The 26293-nt window shown below is 38.5% G+C and overlaps 1 protein-coding gene across 4 annotated transcripts in view; it reads left to right on the forward strand.

The window, feature by feature from the left end:
- Positions 1 to 26293, forward strand: part of IL1RAPL1 (interleukin 1 receptor accessory protein like 1) — a 653181-nt gene that overhangs the window by 97634 nt on the left and 529254 nt on the right. For 3 of the 4 annotated variants that reach the window (XM_081197783.1, XM_081197780.1, XM_081197781.1), the window contains exon 2: positions 7526 to 7631. In XM_081197783.1, coding sequence (XP_081053909.1) covers positions 7550 to 7631 — 82 coding nt within the window. In that variant the 5' untranslated portion in view covers positions 7526 to 7549. Of the gene's footprint in view, positions 1 to 2051; positions 2125 to 7525; positions 7632 to 26293 lie in introns of all 4 variants that reach the window. The other variant, XM_081197782.1, reaches the window with a different exon arrangement.

The raw sequence follows: 26293 nt of genomic DNA on the forward strand, positions 1-26293 counted from the left end.
CAGGAGCAAATAAAGTTAAAGCGAAACTCATTTATCCCTTCTGTGCAGCTTTTAAGAATACAGAGGTTCTCTCAGGGCCTGGCTCTAGAAATCTCAGGGAGCCAGAGAGTTAGGGTCAAACTGAATTCCATAAATGAAGCTATGTAATCAGCCATGGCAGAAGACGAATGGAGAGGGAAGACAAAAGTAGACTGGATTGTTCTATTCGGGCCCTTTAACACTGCAAGATGAATTAAAATGGAAGCCGTTGGGCAGATAGCCAAGAGACAGCAAAATTAGAGAACTGGATCTGCTTCACTGCCTATAAAAGTAACCTGACATACTGAAATTGATTACTTGAGATGCTTTCCCCCCCTCTACCATTTCCATATTGCTTTGTATTCAGGTACTGTGAATCAAATGCACAGCACAGCCTCAACATTCCCCATTTTGTCTCCTCCCTTAGCCCAGGCCGAATCCTGCTGTAGGTGTGCATTAGGGATCCTGCCAATGAATTACCAGTATATAGAGACTTGTTACATAAGCCAGTTACTAATATATGTGTGGAGGCTCAATTTAGCCACCTAGGTTTAATAGAAAAGCATATGTCAGGAAAAGCTTCATTTTCTCTTGAAAATGTACCAAATCTAAGGCTTTACTATGAGGCGGCATGCCTACTTTGGATAAAAGATTGGGCCACCCTAAAAGATACTGATTTATTAGACCTGGAAGGATTTGATTTAAGATTTGGGTGGCATGCCTACCTCTGGCAGGAAAAAGATAAAGTCCATAGAGGTTTTTATAATCATATAGTTAGAGGATCACTTTTAGAAGTTTGGAACAGGAAGAAAAATGTGATTGAACAAAGTACCCCTTGGTGGCTCTCACCTGTGGACATCATCAAAATAAAGAAACTAAATATGATAGGTAAAAGGTGGACGTATGAGGATCTATTAATCAAATCAGAAGAAGGGTGGAAATTAAGACCGCAGGATGAACTGAAAGAGAAAATTAAGGATTGGTTTCACCTGCACCAAGTTAATGCACTATGGAGGGAACATAAGAGAATAGGTATGGGAGAAAATAAATCTAGATTTCAAGTGGAGATTATGGAGAGTAATAATAAACTACTGTCTAAAATGTATAGGCAACTGCTGGAAAGTGAAAATAAGGAAGAGTTGATTAAAGAGGTAATGATTAAATGGAACAAAGATTTAGGATATGAGTTAGGCTATGACAAATGGCAAACTTTGTGGAAGAAAGGCATGAGATTTACTGCGTGTGCTGACTTATGTGAGAATCTGTATAAGATGATGTACCGTTGGTACCTGACCCCGGCCAGACTAGGGAGAATGTATAGAACAGCAGATAACATTTGCTGGAGGTGCAAAGATAAGGTGGGGACTTTCCTCCATATTTGGTGGACCTGTGAGGAAGTGAAGGGTTTCTGGGGACAAATTTACGAGGAGCTAAAGAAAATTTTGAAGTACAATTTTCCCAAGAAACCGGAAGCGTTCCTCTTAGGGGTGATTGGGGAGGAAATAAAAAAGATGGATCAGACCTTCTTCCAGTACGCCACCACTGCTGCGAGGATTCTAATAGTAAAGAAATGGAAATCCCCCGAAATACCAACAATGAGGGAGTGGCAGGTGAAATTGTACCAATACTTGGAATTGGCGAGACTTACACAATTTATTAGGCGGGATAACCCCATCAAAAAGATAGAGGACTGGTCCAAATTCTTAAGTTACCTTGAGACCAACTTGGGAATCAATAATTTAACAGTAGACGATGTTTAACTCCTACGACATGTAAAGATAAACGAAAATAACTGCAGAAGATTTATGTAGAATACTTAATCCAAAGCTGAGGCTAATGGAAGTCAAATGTGTGTAAGGGTGTGATTGGAATTTTTCTTCTTTGTTGTGTTTTTCTTTCTTCCTTTTAGGTGTATGTGTTTTATCTTGTTGTTTGTTTCGTGTTTTCTTTTATCATATAACTTTTTTCTTTGTATGTGTAAGCCTACGCGTTTGTAATAAAGTTTATAAAAAAAAAAAGAAAAAAAATTTCAGATTGCTGAGCAGGGCCGATAAAAAAAAGTGACTGGTGGGAATGAAAGACAAACCAAGATCTTAAGTGAAAAGGGTAAGTGCAAGAGATAAAGAATAGAAAAGAAGAGGGTCATTGGTGATGAGGATTTAAGAACAGGATGGAGAAGGGGATGCAAAGGAGAAGCTGTTGAAAGCATGCACAGGGGGGAAAAGCATGTGAGGGGAAGTGTGTGTATGCTGGTGTCAGGAAAGGGTGTGATGAAATGGGAATGCTGACCCTGAGGGCGATTGCCTGAGAGTACACCCAGCTAAAGGAGATGAGATAGGAGAAGGACACTTTACTCTTGAACTGCTGGGACGTAAGGAAACACTGTGTAGTGCTACCTCAGAGTTGAAAAAAGTGAGTGACTGAGGGAGGAGAGCAATATGAAAGCCCAAGATGCAGTGTTGGTGGTTAGGAAGCAGAGAGACAAAGACAAGACAGAACCCCCATCCAAAAGGTTCCTGCACCTTTAAGAGTTTTATGAAAGAGCATTGCCTCCCTGGCCTGACAGCCCTATGATGGGAAAATCTACACATGGTTGAATTTTATATTCTCTTCAGTAACTAGAGGTGCAGAGGCTCTTGACCTAGAAATCCTAAGAGAACAGGGGGAATGATTTTTTACAAGCTGAGTCATGGGAATAGCAGAAACTAGTGATGCTTCTCTCATGGAAACATGCAAGGAAAAAATTGGTCCCAGTTGTGGAACTGGCTTCATTTCTTTCCCACAGGCCACTGTGCATTATTCCCCGCCCTCCCCCCCAGGAAAGACCATACTAAGCTTCAGCGCTGACTTTCAGAGCTAAGTATGAACTGCAGTTTGGTTGCTGTGTTACTATGTTTCAGTCTAAGTTCAGTCTGACTAAATTTCAAAAGGTTTTTTTAAAAAATCTTTCTAAACTAGAATGATTTGACTTAGTGACTTAGTTCCCATGTCCAGCAAAATTGACTAACGCATTGGTTTCCAAGCCTCCACCCCCGCCCCCAGACTACAGTGGTACCTCAGGTTACATATGCTTCAGGTTACAGACTCCACTAACCCAGAAATATTACCTCAGGTTAAGAACTTTGCTTCAGGATGAGAACAGAAATCGTGCCTGAGGTACCACTGTATTTAAAAATTGCTGCGAGCCATGGCAGACCACTTAATGAATTATCTGCCTGTTGTAAAAATTGCAATTCTATATAATTCAAACTGTAATAAGTGGTACCTCGGGTTAAGTACTTAATTCGTTCCAGAGCTCCGTACTTAACCTGAAATAGTTCTTAACCTGAAGCACCACTTTAGCTAATGGGGCCTCCTGCTGCTGCTGCGCCGCTGGAGCACGATTTCTGTTCTCATCCTGAAGCAAAGTTCTTAATCCGAGGTAATATTTCTGGGTTAGCGGAGTCTTTAACCTGAAGTGTATGTAACCTGAAGTACCACTCTGTGTGTGTGTGTGTGTGTGTGTGTGTGTGTGTGTGTGTGTAAATATATATATAATGCAATGGATGTGCCATCTCCCATCTTCAACCACAAATCCATACACCAACTGAATGAAGCTTGGAGACAACTAGGGGTCCACACACAACCGTTTGGGAATTCATGGACTAACTGTTGCAACTTTTAGGCAGTTTATATGGCAGTGTTTTACTGTCAACTGCATGTCCGAATTAAGTTATTGCATTAGACAGTTTATCATTAGCTTCAGTGTGCCTTACGTTTTCCTTTTCAAAGGAACTGTCCTATTGAAAGGTATCCAACATGAGGCAAAAGTCTGGTCTGGCTGTTCATTACCTTGTGTGTAAACAGTCACAAGAAAGTAGGGCAGGGGTACACAGCCAAGCCCTCCTCCCTTTGGTATGTCATCCTTATCTTTTGTAGAGTTTGAGGGTGAAGGTTTGAAGTAGGAGTCTCCTCTGCTCCTGCTTCCCATCTCACCGTATTATGATCTGTAAAGTGCTCATGATATTGTACTACTTTTTAATAATCAAAGTGTTTGTAGAGTGGCCACGTGTACCACTTTACAGGCAGTTTTCCATTTGAAGGAATCCTCCTTTAGAAGGGCATACCTTCCGGGTTCCCCAGAAAAAAAGAGACATCCTGTTTTTTCTACAAGATCTTGACAGCCATTTTGGGTGCCATACTCTCAAATGCTCTCACCCCCCCAAAAAAAAACGTGCTTTTGAGGGACAAGAGCCAAGCACGGGTCATGTGATTCATCTGGAAGCACATCCCAGAATATGTGTGTCCTGGGTTTGCACTGGGAAAAGTTGGAAGGTATAAAAGGGCTGTTTCTGTCCAAGTCTGATTTAAAGACAAAAAAGGGAGAGCAGAGGCCTTGAAAATGCCTGCCAGCTGCTCCTGGACTGGGAGATGGAATAGGGACACAGAACACCTATTCACAGTCTCCCCTACTATGTAAATGTATGAATTTGTATTTAAAGAATAGAAATCAGCTCTAAATTTGTATCTATGCATAAACATCAACACTTGCAGAGTTTATACAAATTGGTGCCCTCCTCCTAGTTTTGTGAAGTTCTTTTTTTCTTCTCACATGCGTAAGTGGCTCTCATAAATGTTAGTGGCTACAGAGATGATGAATAGGAATTTTATCTGCCAAAGGCCTTTCTTGTGTGCTCTTTGTTGCCTTCTCTGACACCAGGCTTTGTCTTCAGTTTTTATTATGGCAAGGCTTTATAGTTTTATATTTCCTTTTTCAATAGGAGATGTTCTCTTCAGCAGGCCGACCGTAATGAGCATGCTCGGCTCTGTTTTGCAATCTCACTATATCCGTTGATCTTAAAGTGCTATGTAAAAGTCACTCATTCTTTTGGACGGTATTTGTTAGGCTCATGCTGAGCAAGGAGCTGACTCTCTCTAGTATCATGAAGACTGAAGATATCAGCATCAGGATTTCCTGCAGCATCACTTAGTGCACTGACTGAAAAATGGAATTTTGGTTACAGAAGCGTACAATTCAGGCCTGCAGTATCACACAGCAATATAGTTTGACATAGCTTAAGTTGCATCTGTTCTGCTTCACCTCTGCATAAGTAGCTTTTATTTATACTCTTAAAATTGTATAGAAATGCTTAATAATAATAATAATAATAATAATAATAATAATAATAATAATAATAATTTATTTATACCCCGCCCATCTGCCTGGGCTTCCCCAGCCACTCTGGGCAGCTTCCAACAAAATATTAAAATACAGTAATGCATCAAACATTAAAAGCTTCCCTAAACAGAGCTGCCTTCAGATGTCTTCTAAAAGTCTGGTAATTGTTGTTCTCTTTGACATCTGATGGGAGGGCGTTCCACAGGGCAGGTGCCACTACCGAGAAGGCCCTCTGCCTGGTTCCCTGTAATACCAATATCTGGGGCTGAGTATTGACATGGAACAGATTTTTTCTTTCTTTAATCACCTTGCATTTCCCTCCTACCATCTAGGTCTGTAACACTGACATTTTTGGTTTAAAAGGGTGGAGTAGAATTTTATTACCCCAAGGATTCTGTCTCCTTTTGCCCCCTACAGGGGGGTCTAGTGGTATTGCCTCTAATCTTGTATCAATCAATCAATCAATCAATCAATCAATCAAATACCTTTATTGGCATCACAGTATAAAACACTTCAAGTAACTGGAATAATAAAAAGACAAGGGTGAAGCTATCAAGGGTTATAAGGTCAAACTATGATCGTGTGCATTTGAATATTTAGCTATGCCATGTCTATATCCTGAAAGGATAGTTCGTTGAGAACCCTTTCAGGTAAAATTGCGGCTAAAAAGGAAGCTACTAAAGCAGTAATACCTTTCTCCTGATCTGCCAGGAGAAACCTTATTTGGCTTCTTCTCGGAATTGTGGGCCGGATGTCCAACATTTTGCTCAGCATCAGTTGGCGAGGTCTGCTGTGTAAAGGGCAATCTAAGAGAATGTGGTCCATTGAATCAGGTACTTCTTGATGGCAGGCACCCAAACAGGCTTGAAATCGAATGTGTGAGCATCTGCCTTTGGTCACGGAGGAAGGGGAAGCATTTAGTCTTGCAAGTATAAAGGCTCTTTGATGGGAAGGGAGGAGTAGATCTTTTAGATAGTTGGCACAGGTTCCGTAGGATGTTGTGATACCTAACAAGATATTGGAGTATGAGGTAACAAGCGCTGTCTTTCGTGGTCATAGAGCCACTGCTTGATTAATTGGAATGTGTTACTTTTACATACTTTGAGGTTCTCGAGGGCAGTCCCCAAACTACTAATCTTGTAGACGTGAAAGATATAAGTATTATGTTTCTAAACTGGTAGAAAAAGTGACTGTCAAGCCACATTTTCCAGCTTTCTCATCTTCTTTAAGGCTATAATAATGCTTTTTGGAAGTTTGATGTTCTTAGTTCTTAAAAAAAATAAAATAAATGAAAGCTGCATTAGAAAAACTGACAGTTCTCCCCCATCCCTCTGTTTGTTATCTTTTTTCTTTCAAAATAGGCATAATAGTGTATGTGGACTTTTCATCTTTCTCTGTAGCATGACTCTCCAATTCTTTCTCACTGTGTTTGTTACACTTCAATCTGAATAATGTAAGATTTGTTGTATGAATTAATTTAAAGCCCTATGCAGGTGTAGAAACTGGCATCATGCCCACTGGCCCACACCCCACTTCTAAGTGTTCAAGGTCTCGCTTGTACAGGGACCTATACAATCTCTGATTGCAAGTAGGGAGCCCATAGACATAGGTTTGGGACCTTGAATACCTAGTTATCAAGTGAAGCCCACAGGTGTGATCCCACTCCCCCTTATTTGTGTGCAGGTGTTAATTTCTGCAGTTCATGAATGCTCCATACGCTGTCTAAGTGTGTTCCAGTCTCAGTGCAAGAGAGCAGCCTTGGCTTCAGGAGGGCAATATTAGCCTTCAGGCTCTCAATAGCTCTATAATTCTAATAGCTAATTGCATAGGAGCACATTTTTCTTCCAATATAGGGAACTATCTAAAAAATAAACCAATATTTTGCCTCTAGGAGGCTACAGATGGATGATGTATTGAAGGCTTAAGGAATCAGATTTGCAGACTGATTTTGGAATAGAGTTTAATTTCCACATTGCAGAAGATTGCTCAATAAAATATTCATGCTAAGTATAAAGTTGTAAGCCGTAATCCAGCACAGAGCTAAAGGCACTAAAGCCCATTGATTTCAATGTGCTAAAGCACATGTGACTGTATATTGTAATGTGGTTGCAATTTTTCTTCCTTTTAACAAGAGCAGTTATCACTGAAATAGGAACTTTGTATTTCTGATTTCTGCATAATAATAAATTTCATTCTGATTTCTGGAACTTTCCTCAATAGTAGGTAGAAAATTACCACATGAGATGAACTGATACAATCTATTGAAGTTTCCTTTGTTTAATGTCAAAAATTATATTTCAGCGAAAATGAAGCAAACATAACAAAATGTATCTTTTCCTTCTGCTTCAGGGAACAGCCTTGGAGAGCTGGAAGATGAAAGCTCCTATTCCTCACTTAATTCTCTTGTATGCTACTCTTGTTCAGAGTTTGAAGGTTGTGACCAAAAGGGGCTCAGGTAAGAAGACATTCTCTTTTCCATTAATTAGGGCAATGCATTTGTAGAGACATTTGGAAAGTGCTGTTTGGATTTGGAAATGTATGAATTGGTCATATAATGTTCTGTGCAGAGATCAGGCCATATGATAGCATCTAGAAACATATGCTATATCTATACACAGACTATATCGAGCTCTGTAGTTTATATAGGCACTTGCAACCATTCTTCCCCTTTCTATGGTTATATATAGCTTCTACATGAATGTTTTTGACTCAGTTTCTAAAACAACTTCATAGTTAGCACTCTGCTACTTTGGCAAATTAATGAAATTGATTTGGAGTTGGGAATGGTCTGAAAGGAATAGGTTTGTGGTCAATCAGTGCTGCACTGAATTGTTGCATTTGAACTATTTCAAGGTGGCTTCTAGGTGTCAGAAAGCCCTTAAAAATTATATCCAGTCTTTCACGTTGGTTTTTCCATCTTCATCTTTTCCCAGGCTTGATCTGAAGTTGCTTTGGTGCCATTTTTAGGGCTGCATCTTAAGTTCATTATACCAACTGTGCTACCACCCTCCTTCCAGCATCATCCATTGAGCTAGATCCACCACTCATTTCTGCACATCAGGCACAAGTGTCTGAAGAGCAGAGCCCTTACACATAAGCAGCTGCTCATGTGCAGAGGGATCCTCTTCAGGCATTCATGCTGAAAAGATGGAAGATGTGAGGGAGCAGGCTTAGTGCTGCTGCACAGTCCTGCCACTGATGTCCTTCATATTTATAACAGATGAAGGGGAGTTACTTGTGAATGTGATTTCTTGGTGTCAAATTCGACTACCTGAAGACATTGCTGAAGGCATAGCCTTTAAATGGTTTTGTAGTCAAAAGGGTTTGTTACTGAGGTCATTCCTACTGCATTAGAAGTTCCATGGCTACCAGCATTGCTTCGCAGGACTTTCATTCCTATCTGGTGCTGATTGTGTGTTGTTGTACATGGCTAGTTGTGGCGCAAAAGCTAGTTTCTATGCACTTCTGTTTTACCTAGTAAGCTACACACAACTACATGCTCAGAAGCATTAGAAAAGTTATGTTGGCCATGGGAATGCCTTGCCCTTCTCTGTACACCCATCCTTTATTAATGTGTTTGCTACTTTCCCAAAGGGTTGTGGGGCAAAACGATCTCAAGAGGGGAGTTCTTTTCACAGGTAAAAGGGATTCCTACAAAGTTGCAGCCATTTATAATCAATATGCTGACTCTGTTAAAAAAACAAAAACAAACCTGAAGTTAGAATGCTTAAAAGAATATTATGTGGGTATCTCTTTGTGGTCAGTTCAATATGTTTGACTATATTTTTTGAATCTGTGTGCTTGAATCTTCCTTGAGCTCCTCTAGGATAGCTTTGTGGTCCATTGGACACTAAGTATTGATCATTTTATTTAAGGATACCATATATGTGACAACAATGTTTTTTGTAAGCTATATTGAATGTTGTGTCTTAACCACATCCTTTTGATGATGGCTTGGCATGAATTCAGACTTATTTCTGAAGGTATAACAGTTTTCAGCATTGTCTTTGATTGAACTTACAGGTGTTGAACTTTATACAATAAAATGATATGTTTTCCTTGTTTCATATGAGAATAAGTTTATGATGTTGAATGCCATTTCATACCATGCCTCAGTATCTTTGAAACACTGGAATGCATTTAATAAAAATCTCCAGAATCTATGCCCCTGAATCAAATCAAATAAACTTTGGATAAAACAGTGTATCTTTTAAACAAAGATCTCTCTAAACAGCTGGTTAAGATGGTGGTACTGGTTTGCTACAAACACGACTGATATTTTAATTCAGTTATTCACATTCTCCATGGTTTCTTAATTTTTTTATTTGCTTTTTGCTACCCAATTTATGGGAGATGGTTCAACAGACCTGTCTTGTCAGGCACACCCCTGTTTCTCCCAGTAGTTCACCAGTGTTGATGCTCAGTTCTTTGCCTAAACAACAGTCCATCTGCATCTGCAATTAAATGCCTGCCTTATGCCTCCCAGACTATGTTCCCAACCTGTCTGGAAAGATGATTACTATGTTATAAATTATATTTTATCTGCATTAATGAGTGTGATTTTGAACCTCAGTTCCCACAAACTCTTGAAGAGGAAAAGAAGTTCTAACAAACCATTTCTTATATACATGTTAATTGCTATAATGCTTAGAATTCTGCTTTTATTTTGTTAATAAAATACTGGTTTGATATTAAAATGGTTTCCAACTTGTTCCTGAAATCTGTATCTGTGGTGAACTCATAAGACAAAACAAAAGTTGTTTACTCAATTCTTGATTCCTGCACCTAGTGATTAATGCTGATTTCTTCAGAAGATCAGACAACAAGTTGTGAAAAATGTAGGGCGATGAGATGTTTCGATGTGTGTTTTTCACCTCTTTAATAAAAAGTGATGGTCTTTTAAGCAATTCAAAGCACACACTTTGTTTATGCAAAGACACAAGCTTTGTTTTTTGCTTCTCTGTTGGCATAAGGAACTCTTTCTAAAAACAAGATAAACAAAGAGACAAATTTCTGTATATTATTCAATACTCAGCTTGATGGCATTTTTACAAAACAGATTCTTGAGCCTGCTTTCTCCCCTATTCTGTGAAATCATTAAGCAAAATAGATAAGGGTATGTGTGCAACATATACATGGCTTCATCGTAACTTCTTCTTCTTTTAAATATATTTTTAACATTTTACATAGTGCAGTCATAAACCCAGATGTGAGGCTTTTAAAAATTAACATTGAATGTGTTTCCTGAGAAAACAACTTGGATTCCCTTTGAGGTGCACACACAACTCCTGCTCCCAAGCTACCCCATTCATTTTAATGGAAACAACTATTCAACACACTGAAAGAAATACTGTGCCTTTGAGCTTTTACCTCCTTTCAGATAAGTGTTGCAGCCTCCATGTTCTGCTGTTATGTATGTGTCTCAGACACTCCAAGTTTAATAAAATCCACCAGATTAAGGTAACAAAGGTTGTGTAACTTTTCATATTGGGTTCTTCCCCATTGCTTAATTGAAGAAACAGCTTAAAATAGAAAGCCCAGTTGTGACTTTGTTCATGAGAAATTCAACATTCTCTTTCAAAGGCAAAGTTTTACAGCTGTGCTGAGTAAATTTGTCTTTATGAAGAATGGTTCTTAGCACTGAAATTGAAAGCATGAAACTTGTGTTGGGAGTATCTATTTCATATTTTTTTTAAAGGCAAACCTTTAAAGTCATATGAAGATGTATCTTTTGAAAAATATTTCTTGATACCAGAATTGAGCAGATTTCCTCACCCCCAGGACATTTCACTTCTTTCTCAGAAGTTTTTTTTTAAAAAAAAAACTGCAAAAGAAGGATCCAATGTAATAGTAACATCATGAATATCTTCAAGGAAGAGCTCTAACCTCAGCACAGAAACTTCTGCATGGTTATTTTAATTGCTAAAGTTTGTGAGGACTCTGTTCTAATCCACAGCCTTCTGAGTCAATGCGTATCAAAGTTATAGGTTGGGAAGAAACACTGTTTGGGATTGAACTCCCTATATTACAGTATTCTGGAAAGAAACAACCTGTATTTGCATCTCTTACATCAGTGATGGCCAAACTTGGCCCTCCAGCTGTTTTGGGACTACAACTCCCATCATCCCTAGCTAACAGGACCAGTAATCAGGGATGATTGGAATTGTAGTCCCAAAACAGCTGGAGGGCCAAGTTTGGCCATCACTGTCTTACACACAAACCCTATGCATATTTACTCAGAATCATGCCCAGTAGAACTTATTCTTAAGCATAAACAGTGGGATTCTGTACATGTCTATTGAAATGTAAAACCTCTGATACTAAGTGCAGCATGCTGCCTACTAAGTGTGTATAGGATTGTAAACGTCACCTTCTGTTAGGTATGAAGCAGGGTTTGCTAAACCCCCGCCTAAAAGTACTTTTTCAAAATAAAATGTAACTTCCTCTTGTTATCTATATAACACAGGTGCATCCCAAACTACTCAAAATGTTTCACATTTTTTGAAAGAAACAGCACTGGTCAGCAAAAAGATAGTAGCACTGGGGAGTCTTGAAGCACAGGGAGCCATCATTCCAGAGGACAAATATTTCAGGTTGAAGATGCTTAGAGACAGGTAGTCAGGTAAAGACTGAATCCTTTTATGCAAGCATTCTTTGAGGACCACTGCAATAAATAGGCATATCAAGATAGATTGGTGCTCTTGGAATTTTCCATCTCCATGACCTGCATCTCCTACATTTTTTCTTTCGTTCTCAGTTCTTCTGCCTTTACTATTTGTGGGATTGATGAAATGATTTTTGGAGTCTCATTTCAGGTTGTGGTTGATTGGCTGCTTATAGGACTTGGAAGCTTTCTTATCATTGGGCAGCAATGAATTGTGGGCACTAGTACATTGTCTTCCTTATCTGTGGTTATGCTTGTATTAGGATATAGTGCTAGAAATTCATAATAAAGCAAAAACAAAAAACTCTAGTTGAACCAGTACATTTGTAGTCACCATTAGTGGTGCTTGTTTTTGTTTGTTTGTTGCTTCCAGGTTGGTCACTGGAGACAATTTAGGAGTATAAGCTTCTAGGTCAGAGCCAAGTATTTTCTTGACCAACACTCTACTCAAGCCCATTGTCTCCTGTTCTTTGGTTTTCAGCCGATGTTGTCAATGGGTCTGCTTTGAGCATAATGCTGTTCAATGATGCTTGTAGAACCAGATGTGTCATGGTCCTTGTAGATCAAGGATGATGTACCTGTGACCCTCAAGACTGTTGGAGTCCAACTCCCATAATCCCTGACCACTGGATGTGCTTGCTGGGGCTGATGGCAGTTGGCAGTACAACATCTGGTTGATGCTGAGGCTATGGGTGATTATTCCTGAACCTGTGCCTGACATATACCTCAGAACAGATACTAAAGCTTGGATTCTTTTGTGCCATACTCATAAAGTACTTCTCTTGTTCTCAAAGCAAGGGGTGAATGCTAGATTTCTAGTATCCATTATAGGTCTAGTCAATCCAGACATTTCACAATATCCACTAAGTACTGAGACTGATATTGCACACTCCTCTTCTCTCTGTGAAGAGGCTCTGAAGCCCTTTCTTGTGGACATGGTTCCAGGTCCCAAATTCTGTCCATGAGTTCCCAGTTCAAGGCCTGGTGTCATGTCCATTCTTAGTGACCTTTTTGTGCTTTGCACCACTGTTATTAGGCACATATTGCTAAATTGCTCTCTCTGAGGGGGACTGAAAGGAAAGGGCCAATTGGGTATTTTTGTGGAACATCACATTGACACATGATTGGCTCTGGCTCTGATTTGCCAGGCACTCTAGCTGTCCAAGGGTTTTGTTGGGCAGGTAGAGTTAGGAAATATATAGTGCAATCTACTGCTTCAGTGCAGCATGATTATTTTTTGTGCTCCCCACCACTCCTTCCCTCAGACATGACCTGTTGGGCTTTAGCTAGTTCCTGCTTTTATCTTTTCTTTTCTTTTCTTTTCTTTTCTTTTCTTTTCTTTTCTTAGGGATAGAAATGTGTTGGGTTTTTCCCCTGTCAGTCACAATGGATGATGCGATTATTTTCTAATTTGTAAATAGATAATATTGCATAGCTGTCTTCAGAGGTCATGCTTAATTCTGAATTTTACCTGCATATTTTTTTTAGCTTTGACAAGGCATCCTAGTGATATTATAGTGGATAACATATTTGATAGCTTCCATTTGTTTCCTTAATATACAGTGTATGTGACACAAAAAGTGTGAAATGAATTCATTTAAATGTGTTTCCCAGTGTGACATATGAGAATGTTTTGTGTTTTGTACATTTTGAGTGGATGCTGGAACTCCATATCAGATACATATTGTGATATGCCAAATATATATACACCAAATTTTCTAAATAACAACATAAAAAGACAGCATACTGATGTGTGTTCCTGTTTTGAAGCTGAATAAGGTCTTTCAAGTTCAAAGTATGTACCCTGCCCCACAGACAACTTTGCCAGTTTGTTGGGTGATTTTTAAAGAGAGCTTGGAAGTGAAAGAACCTATTTCTAAAACAGAAAAGAAACCTGTGGTGGTTCCATTAGCAACTAGCTATGCCTCTTATTTATGTTTAGCCAACTTTATTGAAGTGTGTTCTAAATAGCTTGGCTCCCATGGTTTCTCTGAAGGTATCTTATTGTGCAACTCAAATTAAAGTCTAAGCCAAAATAAAAACAAATGTGCTTCTTGGTAGGCACATGTTTTACATCCCTGGTAATTTGCAAGAATTTTGTTTAACTCCAGCATGGTTGCTATAATTTCCTCTGCATACATTCCAGAAAGAAGTGATGTTTATTAAATTTTATTATATTCCTCCTCCTGATTGAGCCACTAGGCACCTATTAAAGAGAATTGAGATTTGTTGCTAATGGAGAGTTGAAATACTAATCAAATGGGAAGTAGACCAGAAAAGGAAGATTCAAATGGTTTCTATCAATTCTTTGTATAAGGAATGCCTAATAAAATAATTGAGCACTGCAATGCCATCTGGTGGTTTTGCAAAGATATTAAATAAACAAAACTAAAAACAAGGGATGTAATACAGATGGGGAAATAAAACAATATGGGGGATTAATAAAAACAAATCTTAGATATGGTTTAAGCTGATATGCACTCCTCAGAAGCTCTTTTAAGACGCAACTGGAGCTCCATGCTTTCAAATGAATTTAAAGTATACACGCTGCTTGTCTTGTGAATAATTCTTAGTCTTCTGTGTTTCTCATTACTTAATTGGCAATGGTGTTATGGACAGTCTGCCATGGACAATTCATAAATTGGCACTAGCCTAGTAGTCTTAACTCTAGCTAAATAAGGACTGCTTTACACTCCTCCCTCCTCCCATTGTATCTGATGACAATTTCTATATAGGAAACTGCACATATACTGTGTTTGAGGGCTGTCTAGTCCAGTCTAGTTTAAAGATAAGGAACCATAAAATTGGAGACCAGGAGCCTTGAAAATCCCCACCCAGTGTTAGCAGCACCTGGTTAGCAGATTGGGCAGGGATACAGGTCACACGGCTTCTTCCCAGCTATGATGAAATGTATTTCTATTTAAATTACAGTAATCATTCCCAAATGTGTATTCCACATGCACATTTTATGCAGATTGGTGCTCTTTTTGGTGACACAATTCCTTATTTTTGATAATTCATACCTGACTACTCTAGGTGAGTTGCAAGTAGCAAGCAGAAACTTTGAGAAAGTTTTTCTTATTGCTATGCTATCACAGAGCATTGCCCCTCATGTCTACTGTTCTGTTAAACTCAGGACAAATGTTTCCATAGCAACTGAGAAGCACACTTGCACAGGTTCTTAGCATAATGGGTTTTCCTTCTCTCAAGATTTGGAATACAACATTATTTTATTTTATTTTATTTATTTTATTTTATTCAAGGTGCTACTTATTGGTGTGCACAGTGTATGTGCTGCTTTCTTTTCTGTGTGGTGGAAGGATGATGTTGTCAAAGGTGTTCATATCATATTGTCAACATTTATGAAAGGGGCAAGGTAAGACAAATATGAATAAAACTCTCTGGGTTCTAGCCAGCTAAGGCATATTCAGAAGAGACCCACTGAAATAAGTAGACGAGTAAGTACATGGACACCAATCAGAAGGTCGGCAGTTCGAATCCCCATGACGGGGTGAGCTCCTGTTTTTCAGTCCCAGCTCCTGCCAACCTAGCAGTTCGAAAGCATGTCAAAGTGCAAGTAGATAAATAGGTACTGCTCTGGCGGGAAGGTAAACGGCGTTTCCGTGCGCTGCTCTGGTTTGCCAGAAGAAGCTTTGTCATGCTGGCCACATGACCCGAAAGCTGTCTGTGGACAAACGCTGGCTCCCTCGGCCTATAGAGCAAGATGAGCACGCAACCCCAGAGTCGTCCGCGACTGGACCTAACAGTCGGGGTACCTTTACCTTTACTTTTAATCTGATTTTTTTTTTCCAATTTCATTGTTCTGCATGGGACAGTGACAATAAAGACATCGTATATCGTATCGTATATTGTATTTAGGCAGATACAATCCCATTTTCACATGGTTTACTGCTATAAGGCTGTTTTGTCAACAAAAACAAAATATCCTGCCTGTTATATCCTTTCCTATTCTTTTTTCTGCCATGCTAATTCATGTAATATAATGTACCTTTCTTTAACTATTTTTGTAGCATTGTTGCTTCTCCCACATCCTTACCTTCTTTAGCCTTAGCCCTACTCTCATTTCCCTAACTTTATTCTGACTTGTTTTCTTTTAAAAAATAACCACTTCCTCTTGTTCATTCTTCTTCACTATGTCCTCCACTGCCTTCTTTTAGGCAATTCATAGACAATAGTTCCATGATAGGTAACTGGAGACAAAGAGCATATGAATTAAGAAGGACACATCTACATGCACACAGAGTCACTGTTCCAAGTGATTCCATTTTCTCACAGTCCAAGAGTAGTATGATCTATATCTTACTGTTCTGGTTTCATATATACTTTTGCCAACAAGAAAAGAAACAAACTGAAAGCAGCAGATATACCTCTGCCACGTAGAGTTTTCTGCCATGATTGCAACTTTTGAAAATCGTTCCCAGATTAAATATGAAACACTTGAGGGCTCTCCCGCTCTCAAATATAATGGAGGAAAAAGAGCAGCATTGTGTTCACAAAGCCATGTAAGAAGCAGCTTAGCATATAAGGAAAAGGTCATGCTTTAAATTGCAATACTGGAATTGCTGACACTTCTGCTTACGGTTCTTTTTGCTGCTATCGCCTTTATGTAAAATGCACATCTTCTGTAGTTGTTTTGCAAAAGTATTTTTATCTCCTTATTGAAAAGCCCACTTTTACCTATAGCTACTAAGACAATCATTGGAGGAATTCCTCCTCAGGAAGTTTAGCAGTCATGGAATAAGAAGAGAGGTCCTTTTGTAGATTTGGAATTGGTTAAGTAGCAGGTAGTAGAGAGTAAGAATAAATGGACAGTTCCGTGATAGTTTGGAACTGAAATTAGTGCTATTTTTTCTAGAAAAAGAGGTTCTGGAACTTACTATGAACATGTCCCTTGTTCTCTTAGAATGGCAGTGGTACCCACCTGAGAGGTGCCAGAACTGACTTCTGGCAAGTTCCAGCAGAAAAATAACCCCGAATAGAACTGCTAATATCATAATGCCACTATACAAATCTATGGTGCAAGTGCATTTGGAATACTGTGTACTGCTGTGGTCTTCTTGCCTCTAAAGGGCTTGAACAGGTTCAGATAAGCATGAACAGGTTCAGAAAAGGGCAACCAAAATGATTACAGAAATGGAGCAACTCTTCTATGAGGAAAAGTTGCAGCACTTGGGACTTTGTGGTTTCGAAAAAAGGCAAGTGATCATATCACAGAACTGTGTAAAATTATGCATGACATGGAGTAGCTGGAGAAAAGTTTTTTTTCTCCCTTTCCCATAACACTAGAACCTGAAAGAATCAGGAGAGATAAAATAAAGCACTTCTTCACACAGCTCATACTGTAGTTAAACTATAGAACTCATTCCCACAGGAAGCAGTGATGGCCACTCACTTGGGTGGCTTTAAAATACGATTAAGCAAATTCATAGAGGATAAAGCTATGGCTATTAGCCATGGTGCCTATGATTTTCTGCCTCCCTGGTTGGAGACAGTTTGATTTCTGAATACCAGTTGCTGAAAATTATAGGAAGGGAGAATATTATTGTGCTCTGGTCCTGCTTGCAGTTTTCCCATAGGTATCTGTTTGCTGGACTAGGTGGGCCACTGGCATGATCCAGCAGGACTGCTCTTATGTTCAAAGTTGACTTTACTGCATGCAGACCCCTTGGACCAGGCAACACAAATTCTCAAAAAGAAAATACAGACATACACAGGTCATAGAATGATTTGTAGACTGGGGAGAGCAGTTGTAGCCCCCAGTGAGGGAAGCCATGGAGTTAGTCTAGTAGAAAATAAATGAATTGTTAATGTATTGGCTCAAAGGAATGAGATACCCAGAAAGCCCCAATTTCTTCATGACCGGTTGAAATTTTAGATAGGAGATGTGATCTTCCTTAATATCTTATTCATCTTAATTAAGATTAGCTACTTCTGTTATGCAGCTTCCCTCAGATACAAGGACAGCTAGGGTTGTTTGTCTGTTCATTATGATTTAGAGTGTGATGTAATCTGCATATTGATTGCATTGTAACCTTGCAGACTGCAGTTTGTCCCATCTCAATCTCTCCTAGCAGACTTTCACAGGCAATGAATCACTGAGATGAGATAACAGTTTTAGTACTAATCCACAGGTGAGAATCCTTATATGAAGAAATATTTCTGAAAATTCTATAGTAATAAATGAATCAGCTTTATTGTTACTTTTCTATCTAACTATAGTTCAGTCTAATAACCTCCATAGCATAAAATAATTAGTGTGAGGAAAGAGTCACAAAATCACATTTGCTTTTGCTATTATTCCACAAAGCCTGGGACACAGTTTTACTTAAAGTCAGAACATGTGCTAAATCATTCAGAAAAGCACCATAAAAAGCAATTGTTCAGTCTGTGAAGAAGTGGAAAGAAAAATCAAAAGAAATAGTTGAGAATAGATACTTAGTATAAATAATAAAAAAGCTATTGCCAAATTCTAGGGGAGTATGGGATGTGAATGTGTTATTCTTCCATAAGTGTGTTGTGTTGCTGTATGGGAAATTTTAGTATTTGCTTTTAAGTGCCACTTTTTTTAAAAAAAAAAAACCCTCCATGTGTGGTTTTTAACCTCAAATCATCAAGAGAAAGAGAATGTAACATTCCTTCTCCCTTGAACCAACTTGTCTAAGAGACTGGAGATAAAGGGAAATGGTAAGTTTTTTTGCAGCAACACAATTATTTTAAACAACTGAAAGAAGAAATGCATTGCAACATTTACTACATTTTTAATGTTGTAGCACATACAATAATAATTTATCTGAAGAATTTTGTGCATATTTGGGCAGCACAACTTGACTGACATGCCAAGTGGCATCAGAATTGTGGGAAGTGACACAGAACTGCTATGTGGTTTTAAAATCCTTGGTAAAGATTTAAATGGAATGTATTAAATGGCCAAATTTTCAATCAAAATTGGGTTGGATATGTACTGTTAATCTGAACAATCCTGTATGATTGGCATCTTGTTACTTTAGATTGTGCATAGAATATTAATGCATCTATTGTCTTGGAGACACAACATCTTACCAAAGTTGACTTTTGCTAACTGTTGTTGACATTGGTACTTGTGCTGTCAGTGACAATTCATTGCCTGTAATACAGTTCAACTTATCCTTTTTGAAATGATGTCTGTCATATTCAGTTTTATATCTTGTATTTAGATGCTATAGGGTGAAAAGTAAAGTTGTTGTGTGTATATACCAAAGAAAGTCAGAGTCGTCAGTCTTGTGGTGCTGTAATCTGAGCTGATAGATAAGATAGGACTTATTTCTGAGAAGACATGGTTAGGATTGTGCCATCAATGTCTTTGATCTTTGAACTGCTCTGTAATGCAACACCAGTTTATACAAACTGTTATTTTTGGTACAATAAGAAGATGTGGTAAAAGTCATAACAAAGCCCACTACTCTCATTTTCCAAAATTCCAGTACTGTAATGGGAATGATTCTGCTTCTCTTATTGCCCTATGCAGAATGGGAACTGAAGTTTTGTGAGAGTGTTGGTTTCATATTACAAATGCCAACCCATCTTATGGAACTGAGCATAGGTTTCCACAGTTTACTGTGCTTAGGCCGCATTACTTATCTGGAAGAGGACTGTGTCCACAATTAAGAGATGCTAGGGGAGAAAGGCAAGTGGCAATTATTTCCATCCAAAGTGATAGAGAAGTCTGTCTTGTTTCACCTCTCCCTCTGCTGCAGCAAGATAAAATTACTAATAATAGATGACAGTTGTGGGATAAGAGAATCCAAATGGCACTTGTGCCCTGTCGATCTTATGGAGTGGGATATACTATCTCACCTCTTCTTTCTCTCTTTCTGTGCTGTGTTTCCCCCTCCATTTCCACTTCAGTGAAAAGGTACAGAGAGATGCAAAGCTATAAACTTCCACCATCAGCCACTTGAACTCATCTCCATCTTTTTCAACAGTGCATATTCATGCAATTGAAATCTGTTTTCTGTTACCATTCTGTCAGATATTTTAAGCAGAAATTGGTTATGTTAAATGTCTATTTTTGCAAAGTTTTCTGTTCTGTGGTTTCAAACACCAGTGGAAATATCCTGATATCCTTGCTTTTTAGTAATTACTGGAATAAGTTACAATAACTTTCAGAATGTAGATTGGAATGCATATCCTTAAAGCAGTTCTTCATAGCTACACCATTTCACATTACAAAATGATTCCTAACTAGCACAAGAGTTTCTGTATCCAGCCACTGGTTTTTTCCTCCCTCCTACTCCTCCTGCCTACTACTACTACTACTACTACTAATATTATTCATAATAATAGCCTTTAAGGGTGTATATCCTGGAGAGCGGTAGCAAAGAGGCTTCCGGGCTCTGGTGGACATCATTATGGGGGGAAGGGTTCAGAGTGCAGTTTGGCAAATCACTCTCTGTAAAACACCTCCACCCTCCTGGTCAAACCTCATTGGAGTCGCATTGAGTGGGAAAACAAACCACTCTCTGAAGCTTCTCTCCCTCTATGTGGCACACAACTTCAGTGGTCTTTTACAGCGGGTGACACTACAGAGAACAGTTCTGCAATCTGCTTTCTGAAGCACCTACCACCCTCATATAAAAGGGGGTGCAGATGGGGCAAGCTGTGACGGAAGGAGAAGAGCTGGGTTGTGAGGGGCAGGAATGGGGTGAGGCATGAGGGGATAGGCAAATGGTTGGCTGAGGTATAAATATAGGGGAGTTTAGTCAAGTGTAAAAGGAGGAGGGATTGGTCAAGTTTGGAGGAAGGGGGCTGTCAAGGTAGTTAGCAGGTAGGCAGGATTGGTGAATGGGGTGAATTGGAAGTGGTGAGTGGAATACAGTGGTGCCCCGCAAGACGAATGCCTCGCAAGACAAAAAACTCACTAGACGAAAGAGTTTTCTGTTTTTTGAGTCGTTCCGCAAGACGAATTTCCCTATGGGCTTGCTTCGCAAGACGAAACGTCTTGCGAGTTCTTGTGAGTTTGTTTCCTTTTTCTTAAAGCCGCTAAGCCGTTAATAGCCGCTAAGCCGCTAATAGCCGTGCTTCGCAAGACGAAAAAACCGCAAGACGAAGAGACTCGCGGAACGGATTAATTTCGTCTTGCGAGGCACCACTGTATGTTAGAAGATACATATCAAATATGTATTTTATGGATGACTACACTCAAAAATCTGTGCTTAATTTTTTTTTAAGTGTGTACAAAACGTGTACAATATGAATGCAAACTTTCGGTGGTCTTTCAAAAAACCTGTGCAAAATAAGAAAGAACAGATTGATGATTCAGTGTCATCAAGACTGAAATAGGATGGAATTAGCTTCTCAGCCCATCCCTATACATGATATTTGTGAACAGGAACCCTCACTTGTGCATTGTGTGTGTGTGTGTTAAACAGGTAACAGCTTAGTGATGGGGGATTTGGTTTCAAATCACAGCTCTGCAAGGCAGAGTGGTATACCCTTTCCCCAATATCCTTTTCTTATGTGGAAAAAATGGAGGCAAAACCTGTTTTAACTCTGCTAAGCATCTGGTGATTGTGAATGCATGTGTATTTTATTTGATTTCTAATTTGACCTGTCAGTTGTTATGTTGTTTTCTTTCTTCTTTCTCAAATTAGTTTTAATTTTGTATTTATATTTATGCTGTAATACACTTTCAAAAATCTAAAAGGGCTGAAATGCAGCATATAATTACTGTTAGCAGGATTAAGACATCCAAAGCACATAGCACCTTTCAGGATGATGTGGACGAGTTACTGTTCCAGTAAATCTGGTAAACGAACAAATAAACAAAATATTTTTTTAAGTGTATTTATTTTTGTAAGTCACTTCTAAAGTGGCCTATACCTCTGTGAATATAGAACAGATTCATAAAAACACCTTTACATGATGTTCATTTTTGTCCATGGCTAATTAAAATTTACAACATAACAGTTAGGAATACAACACTTAAGGCATAAGAATGCTCTGAGCGTTTTATCATTTAATTTGTTTTCCTTCATGTTTTTATTTTGTTGGTACATTCATGGAAGTCTGAAGAGACTATTTTCATGGAACTTTGTTTTCAAGAAAAAAAAGAGGCTCTTGATATAGGATTTCAGCATTTAACTCACATCCATTATGCAGAAGCTGTTTCTTAGTTTTTGCAAGTTTCTACTAGGCAAAGTAATACCTATATTTGATATTTAGCAGAATTGGTGCTATTCTACTAGAGAAAAAGAGTTCTGTCCTCTATATGTTCCTTTAAGTCTGTCCTTACAGATCAGGAGCATTGTAATAAATAGCTATTTAAATGAGTGCATTTTCTTTGCCTTTCCTTCTACACATATGAGGGGGAATGAGGTAGAAAACAAGAATGTCTAGACGATAAAATGGTAATGATTAGTTTCTATATTTTATTTATATTATAAGCTCATATTTATTCCATAGAAGAATAGAAAATAGTGCTGTCTATTAATCCAGGAACTTTGGGTAGGAAAAAAAATGTCATCCATATTGTTTGGAATCATAGGAGCCGACTCGTAGGGGTCGAGGTCCTTTGATTCCCCCAGGCCCTCCCAAAATTGATGGGCATTGGCATTCAAATGGTGTGTGTGTGTGTGAGCGAGAGAGAGAGAGAGAGAGAGAGAGACAGACAGACAGACAGACAGACAGACAGACAGACATCTTGTGATCGATTATGAGGAACAGAGCTTACGTGCCCCCCCCCCCATTATTTTATTCAAGTTGGCATGCCTGATCGGAATCATGTACATTGTTAAAAATGCATCAATATTTTGTACTGCCAGTAGAGAAGACATCGGATATTTGTTGAAGGCACTTCAAAGTTCCCAAAATTTGAAAGTAAATAGGAGAACTGATTAGCGAGTAGCAGGCATATAGTCAGGGGCAATCCATTAACCATTGTGTAGTTAAACATTCAAAAAGCATTTGATATAGTTTCCACCCAAGACTCCTGAGTAAATTTAGCAGTTAAGGGGAAGTAAACAGGTTGTCTTGTGGATCAGTAACTGGTAAAGAAAGAGAGAGAAAACAGATAGTGAGGATAAATGGGCAGTTGTCACAATGGTGAAATACAAAAAGTAGATTTTCCCAGAGAAATGTCTATTAATAGGGCATTGGGCCTGGGGAAGCTATGCCTCCCATTCTTATGGGGCTTTTAGGACCAGATGTTTCAGATGTCACTTGGAGAAGAGTGGTAGGACACACCACTTACCCCAAACATTGGTAAAAGAATGCATGCAGTTTTTGCCAACGCTGAGTATAACATTGTTACATGTCTGTGCATATGTGTGTTCTTATACGCATCTGAATTGCTGATACTTTGAGCCTATTAATATATGGCCTGGTCAGATAGATTATGTTTAATACACATTTAAATCACTCTGTAAGACATTTATGGTGGTTTACATACCTGATTATAAAGAGACTGCTGTTTGCTGTGGAAATGTTTGTAATATATAACTGCTTTTTGACATTTGTTGTATGTGTCTGTGGTTGTTTCTGATTTGGAAGCAACCATGTAATCAATATACTTCCCTGACCATCTCACTGGTATGGGCTAGTGGTATTAAACTGTATCTGCTGTAGGCAATTCTGTTTAATTTGGGAAGCAGGAGTCACTTAATCTCCATAACTGTAAACACTATATAGCAAGAACCCTATACTGCTGTGTGACTAGCATTAATCTTAAGAGATCCCATTAGCCGGAGCAAGTATAAATGCTGGCACCATCCTAGAGAAGCAGAGAGTTCCTTACATAATTTAAAAGGAACTGGTGATAACATGTTCATGCAGTACTGCTCCAAATCCTGTGTGGGTCAATTTTTTATTTGTTTTTAAATGTTGCAGCTGCTGAACCTGCTATCATTTCATTAGGGTCTCATCTTCTTCACACTTTCTCCCTTTCCCCCACTGTTTTCTGATATTATAGATGGATCTATGAAGTTGTTGGGGGGAGCATTTCTGCTACATAAATACACATTTCAGCCCCTGGCTAAAACAGGGAACATCACTGTTTTAAAGGGGAAATGATATCCAATTCTGTCCTGCAGAGCCTCAAACACAACCAATAACAACTTCCTTTTATCCTATTTACATAATAGCTAAGCACATTTGGAACAAGAAAAACAAATATTTTAGAGTATTTTAAAGGATTGAGTTCTGCCTATAAACAATGAACAAACCTTATAACTTCTGCTTCATGTTGTTGTTCTTACTGTTGTTAATGATAATAATAACAATAATCTTGCTTAAGATCTGAACTCAGTTAAGTCTATATCCTACTGTCTAGATAAAGTGAGTATACTTCCTTGTACTTGACTTTTATTTCAGTTCTGAGTGTGCCTGAATACATAACTAATACTGCCAAACTATCAGCACTGTACGTTCTATGTAAGTACCTGAGAACAGCTCATACATGTTTCGATAATATGCTAAATGGTATGATCAGATAGTAATGGCTTTCAGAACCCGATCCAAAGAGTTGGAGTCTTCCCATTGATTAGAGAAGTCTTTAGTTTTATCAGATTCATCTTCAGTGTTGTAGAAAGAGGAGAGTTGTATCCAATGTGTCCACTTCAGTAGAACTTATTTGAATATAACCTAAAAATTCCCTGGCGATAGCCCTTCAATGGAATTCTCAAAAAAAGTGTTCCCTCCTTGAACAGTTTTAAGCCACGTAAGTTTCCAGTTTGTATTAATTTGTTTTCACTGTAATTTTAATTCTTTGTAAAGCCAAATATATCAAAACAACATAATTTCAAATAGTAGCATCAATGCAGTCAACAGAAATGCATGTAAAACTATATTTAAATAATCTTCATGCTGATAACACCTCACCCCAAACTCCAAGATGATCTCCAGGTCATCACCTCTTACATAATATACATTGACTCAAACGATCAGATACAAGACCAAACATTTATTTCAGTGTGTAATTAGTTATTACATTTGGGTTAAACACAGAATCATCTCAAAACGTAATCATGTTGCCAGATTCATTTATTTGTCTCTTATCTTCAAAAGCCAAAGAGACACTAGAAATGTCTGAGCTTGCTTCCCAATATTTAGCAATTGAATGTATTTTTCTGTTGCTAATAAAAAGAACATGATATCCCTATTTTCTTTTTCAATTTGATTTAACACACAATTGAATTACCATTGGGAAAATACTTGCCAGTTTACTAATACATCTACATATTTGCTGCCAAAGGTGCAATATACCAGGGCATGTTCACTAAACATTATGCCTCTGTTCATTTGCATTTAGAAGTATTACACTACTGGATTGTGATTTTAACATGATTTTAAAATAATAATTGCATCTCAACTAGTTTTTGCTACTCTTTTACATATCCCTTTTCACTGATTATGTGATAACTTTGTCATATTCATTACCCTTTACCTTTTCACACATGCAGTGCTGATTTTTGTAATCCCTATTTTCAAAAAGAACAGTTCAAAACATATGGATGGAAAGCAAACCAGCTGGTGAATAGAAATTTTAGACTGTATGGCAAATTTGCTTCAACATTTTGCTTTAGGAGGAACGTAGCAACCCTGTCAATGAACAATCCTTTTCATTTTAATAAAATCCATGTTTCCACAGAACAAACCAAAGAAACAACTTCGGCTTTCAATAGGGCAATGGAGAGAATTGCTTTTTCCTTAGTGTGTGGTGATTGCTAACTCAGTATAATAGCACTCAAGATGTTCCCCACTCTGTTCAGTAATATAATACCACACAGTCTGCCCTAAAGCATTATTAATTTGGCTGCTCAATCTGTGTCAGAATCTACCTCCTTCACTCTCTGTCAAATACCCAGCAGTATTTAATAGTATTTTATATTCGTGCACAATGGTAGGCTTCCAATATTCAGCATGCAAACCCAAATTGGTGTGTATTCTACACTTCATATTTAGTATCTGATTGTTTTATTATATATCCAGTATCTGATTCTATAATAAATTGTCATGGAAACCACTGAATAACAAAACTCGGAAATTTTATCCCTGTCACAATGAAAAGGAAACATAGTCTACATGAATCTGGGATCTGAGCACCTTATGGATGGGATGACACATTCTTAGTGATTTCTTGTGACAGTAGTCAGTGGTACAGACTCACCACATCTTCCTGCCTCCCAACGTCCATGACAGTCGTTTTGTGCTGCTCCCATGGTACTTCTATTGTTCTATGAGTACCAGCACAATTCCCATCATCCCTGACCACTGGTCCTGCTAGCTAGGAATGATGGGAGTTGTAGTCCAAAAACAGCTGGAGATCCAGGTTTGTGAAACCCTGATGTGGATCTTTCAGTTCTTTCAGTCACCCCTTCTTCTCTGGGGGTGGAAAGCCATCATTTTGTGGTTCACCTCAGAAGCCAAACTCTGACTCTAGGGATCTTGTTTTTACTTGA

Source organism: Podarcis bocagei (genome assembly GCF_964188305.1).
Source record: "Podarcis bocagei genome assembly, chromosome: 6".
NCBI classification, from domain to species: domain Eukaryota; kingdom Metazoa; phylum Chordata; class Lepidosauria; order Squamata; family Lacertidae; genus Podarcis; species Podarcis bocagei.